This window comes from Corylus avellana, chromosome ca9, assembly GCF_901000735.1.
Source record: "Corylus avellana chromosome ca9, CavTom2PMs-1.0".
NCBI lineage: Eukaryota > Viridiplantae > Streptophyta > Magnoliopsida > Fagales > Betulaceae > Corylus > Corylus avellana.
This window is the reverse complement of record NC_081549.1, coordinates 14,592,760-14,597,751: the sequence shown is the minus strand read 5'-3', so window position 1 is coordinate 14,597,751 and position 4,992 is coordinate 14,592,760. Positions and strand designations below refer to the sequence as shown.

General features: G+C 42.2%; 1 protein-coding gene across 1 annotated transcript; it reads right to left on the bottom strand.

Moving 5' to 3' along the window:
* Nucleotides 1-2,177: 2,177 nt before the first annotated feature.
* LOC132162347 (uncharacterized) lies at nucleotides 2,178-3,059 on the bottom strand. The gene has a single exon (XM_059572589.1). The coding sequence runs from the start codon at nucleotides 3,057-3,059 to the stop codon at nucleotides 2,178-2,180; it is 882 nt and encodes a 293-aa protein (XP_059428572.1).
* Between the last annotated feature and the right edge of the window lie 1,933 nt (nucleotides 3,060-4,992).

Here is a 4,992-nt window from a genome sequence, read left to right as displayed (position 1 = left end):
CTTAGGGGTGTCTCTACACCTAATGCCCTAAAACCATCTGGTTTGGGAGTCATTGACTTAACACTCGCTACAAAGGTCAAATAGAAAGCATAAGGGAACCAACATTGCACAACCTGACCAAAAAAAAAAAAAAAAAAGAGAGAAAAAGAAAGAAAAAGAAATATGCCAGTGTGTCATTCTAATAGGAATTTCAGTGAATTCTGAGATAAGGAGACATTGCATATTGGAAAGATTTGGAAGTCTCATAATTTTGTACTAGTTCACTGTACACAAATTTCAAACTTGTGAAGATTTAGCATGTCCTTTGTAAGTAATTGCACTTTGAGATTCCAATTCATTGTGAAGATGGAGTTCATCTTTTTAAGTTTACTTATGAATGAAAACCATGATCTTGAAGTGGTGCTTTAATTTTTGGAATAACATGACTCATGCATGATGTTTGTGGGTAACATTTCTGGAAAACCCTCACGAGACTTCACTCGTCCACTAGGGAATTCCTAGGGGTTTAAAAGGCTTGTTGCATACACTAAATGCAATCGTACATCCCATGAAAGATGGATTTATCTTTTGTTTTCTGTTTTTTCATTCCTGTTTAAGTTTTGTATTGCTGAGGGAATAGCAATATGTAAGTTTGGGAGTGTGATAAGTGCTAAAATATTCATATTTTCAGCCCTTATCTTACATGTTTTAATCCTTTGGTTGTAGTTAATTAGGCCATTTTAATTCCTTTTCGTGTTTTTGATGTTTTTACAGGCTTTTGGAAGAAAGTGAAGTAAAACTGGGTGATTTGGGTTCAAAAATAGAAGATGGAAAAAAATTGGAGCTCCCTGGTACTGCGATCAATCGCAGGGTACCTACTATCAAGCGCAATACCAGAGAAGATACTGCGCAAGCCAGGCCAGGAGTGATCGAGCGCAGGCCAAAAGAAGGATCGATCGCAGACCTGCGATCGAGCGCACACGGGTTGCGATCGATCGTACCCGTGCGCAGGAGGCATCCCAAGTGGCGGCTAGAATGTCCCTATTTCCATATTAGGGTTTTTCAAAATCCAAATTGTAATAGGATTGAAACCCAACGAAATCCCTAGGGTTTACTACTTTTCCAATGACTTCTAAAGCCTATAAATAGACTCCTAAGCCTTTAGAATAAACAAGCTTGGAGAAGGGAGAAGAATAGGAGCTCTCAAGTCAAGTCTCGGGTTTATTCTTTTCTTTCTTTTCTTTTATTTTATGAAGATGTTTAACATCAACTTTATGTGTAGCTAATTTACTTAGTAGGGCTAGATTGAAGCCCTAGTTATGTTAAATTAATATTTCAATATTGGCGCCTTGTGATGATCATGTTGTGCTATTTAACTTGATTAATACCTACTTGCATGAATTCCTCATATGTGTATGCCTGATCAACATGTGCATGTGGTATGGACTCGTTAGTTAGATCAATTTGGATGACCGAGTCCTAGGTTTAACTTAAGTAACAAAAGAATCCACACCGCGATTCATGGGTTAATCAACATTGGGAACCGGGAGTATACACCATGCCCTAGGCCTCGTGTGTTTGTCAATTTCCATAGAACATATGCTTTTCTAAAGAACAACTTAGTATTTACCATGCTAAATCCTTTAGGAAAGAAAAGAGTTAGAGTATACACCCATGCCTAACTCGTTGCTTAGGGAAATCAATAGCTTAAGAAGTATACACCCATGCCCTTAGGTTGGCAAACATTAAATATGCAGAACTTGATCAAAGTATTGGCATATTGATATATTAGCTTAATATAATTAGTGGTGGATATCAAAGCCCTACCCTTTGTTATCATCACTTCAACAATCAATCTTTATTTTGCTTTTGCTTAAGGAATCTATTTTTAAACATAAATTCAGCAATCCTCGTGGGAATAATCCTGTACTTGCACCCTATACTACCATGTTGACGTTGTGCACTTGTATGTAAAACGTACAATTATTTACCTATTAATTTAGGTAGATTTTTGCACAACACAATGCGTCATAGTGGGGCATTGACAACCCCTCTGCATCTTCTTCCGAGAATGATAGAATCATCGAATCCTTCTTTTAGGCCTTGGAGGGCCTTTCAAGAAGGAGAACCTCTTCTATGTTCACTCTCCTTGCATGAGCCTTCCGTGTCGAGTTAGACTCGCCTCCACCAGCTATTCCTCAAGAAATTGTATGGATTTCACCAATCACATCTTGATTTCGAGGATGTTGGTTTTCGTCCCGATCTCTCTTCGGCTCGTCGCGTATTCTTCGTTGGTCGCGTCCTTTTTTGAGGCCTTCATGGTTGGCTTCTAACCATAAAGGCTCCTGAGGATTTCTGCTCCTCTCCCTCTCATCGGCTAGGAACCTCACCAACTTGCTGTTCTTGATGAAATTCTCGATCTCATGGCATAGAGATATGCAATCCTTGGTCAAATGATTGTGGTCATTATGGTATATGCAGAACTTTTGGTTGCTGCGTCTCTGCAGAGGAGTCCTCATCTTTTTTGGCCATTTGAAGTTAGGATCCCTCTTGATCTCCATGAATACCTCGGTAACGCTAGTATTCAGCGAAGTCAGTCTCTGACCCTGTTGGCATAGTTGCTCCACCTTCTTTCCCGAAGTCTTCGGGCTTTTCTCCTCCTTCCTCTTCTTCCCAGAGCTCCCCAGTACTACCTTGCTGTTGCTGGCCTCTCCTTGGCCAACCTCTGCTTTGGACTTCATCAGAGCCCCAATGGTTTCCTCCTGGTTGATGAACTCCTCAACTTTGTTCATGAACTGCCAAAGAGTTGCCAACGTTGGTCTCCGAGCTAGCTCGTCCATTAGTGGCCCTTCGGTTCTAATCCCGTTCATCAAAGCTGAAAGCACCGTTTCTTTATTTGGGCTTTCTATAGTCAATTTCTCCCAGTTGAACCCCAGCATGTAGTCCTTCAAGGACTCGGTCTTCCCTTGCACAAGGGACAGTAGGTAGGCAAGGTTCTCCTTCCTCTTCCGGATCGTTAGAAATTGGCTCGAAAATTGGCATCCTAGGGATTCGAACCTATCCACGGACTTGGGAGGCATCTTCCTAATCCACTCCTTGGAAACTCCCTTCAAAGTCAAAGGGAAGGCTCAGCACGCGATCTTGTCGGGGGTGCCGTGGAGAATTAGGTGAGGTCGGAAGCTCTCCATATGGTCGGTAGGATCCCCGCTCCCATCATATTTGTCCACTCGAGGAACTTTAAACTTGTCAGGGAGAGAGTATCTCATTACTCAATCTGTGAAGGGCAGATTGGTATTCTGCATCAGATCCTTGGCTACCGAGTGGTCCTCTCCATTCTTCATCAGAAGAGCCATCTTTGCATACTTCTCCTGCAAATCCTTCACGTCCTTGTTAACGCTGGTCTCCTGGCACCTCTCGTGATGAGATCGATCATGGTGAGATCGGCTGTGGTGAGACCTCTCATTATGAGATTGCTCATGGTGAGACCTCTCGTTACGAGATTGCTCGCAATGAGATTGCTCAAGGAGAGAGTTATCTCCACTTTGTACAATCATATTATGACTGCCATGAACCGAGCTTTCGTCGTCCTCATGACCCATAGCACGCTTCCCTCTGCGTCTCTCTTCACGCTCTTGGTCATCTCGATTCTCTCTGACAGGGAGTTGAGAAATGAGGTCTTCGTTCTACTTTTTAAGGGCATCCATTTGGTCATGCGCTTCATGAATTCCTCCAATGAAGCGATCCGACCGTTGAGATCATTGGATGCTCCAGGAGCTCCAGCTTGAACATAGCCATTGGGATTTGAACGTGTCATCACCATATCGGATTGTGAATAGTAAGAACTGATAAAAATCGGAGTTCCCACAGACAGCGCCAAACTGTTGATGACAATTTTTTTGGGGAGTGATGTGGCACGATGCCTAAGGAGTGGCACGATGTTTGAGGAGTCGTCAGGCTACAAAGAATAACAAACAATAGGATAAGAGCTGTCGAGGTGTGCTGGCGGGGGATAGCTCCAATGCTTAAGTCAGTATTGTATTTAAGTGGGAGAGAGTAATAAGCAATGAGAGATTGTGAGAAAAATTTTCTATTACCAAATAATGAATTGGAGCTTCCCTTTTATAGGCATTAAGTAGGAGTTGTCTCCCCGGAATAGTCGGCCCCACGTTCCCAAGGATTCACGTGTGCCATGTTGGCAAAGTGGATCATGGGTTGTGGGCCACAATCATGAGATCGTGGAGTAAATGGGTGGCTTGGCCACGTTTGTGACTGACGTGGGTGCCCGAGTAATCCTCGGGTACACACGTCTTGATTAGGCACTGACAGCTGTGTATGGGCCCTAAGTGAATCCCACGTTTGAGTAGTGAACGTGGGTTTCCTTCACATGTGGAAAGACCGTTGTATCATCAGTAAAGGGCTATTATACCTTCAGTGGGGTGACCATGCATCGGGCTGGGCCGACTAAGTCTTGGCCTGGGCCTGGTCTATGTGGGCTTGTACTTTGGACTGGGCCTAGAGGCATGTTGGGACTTGTGTGGCTAATCTATGAGCCAACATTGACAATAATTCAAAACTCAATTCCTTTGTATCTCAAGATAATATTATAGGAGTATCACAAAAGGAATCAAAGTTAAAATTCTGAAAATAAATATAAAAATATTTGTACTTTGAGAGATGGAGACACAGCTATGTCACCTAAAATAGAAAGTCATATAATTTAAATACTAAATTAGTCTCTGGGGTTTCATTACTTTATTTTTTTCCCCCTAAGGTTCCATTTTTATCACAGGAGGTCCTTGTGGTTTTGATAATAGACCAAGTTAGTCCTCCGTCAGTTGACCTTTAGTTGACTTAACGGAATTCCACGTGGACCAATCAAATGTTGACACGTAACACCTACTTAATTTATTTTTTTTAAAATTAAAAAAAAAATGTATTTTCGAAAAAAAAAAAAACAAAAAAACAAAATGGGGGTGGCCTTTGGCTTCAAGAGGGTGGCCGAGCCACCCCCAA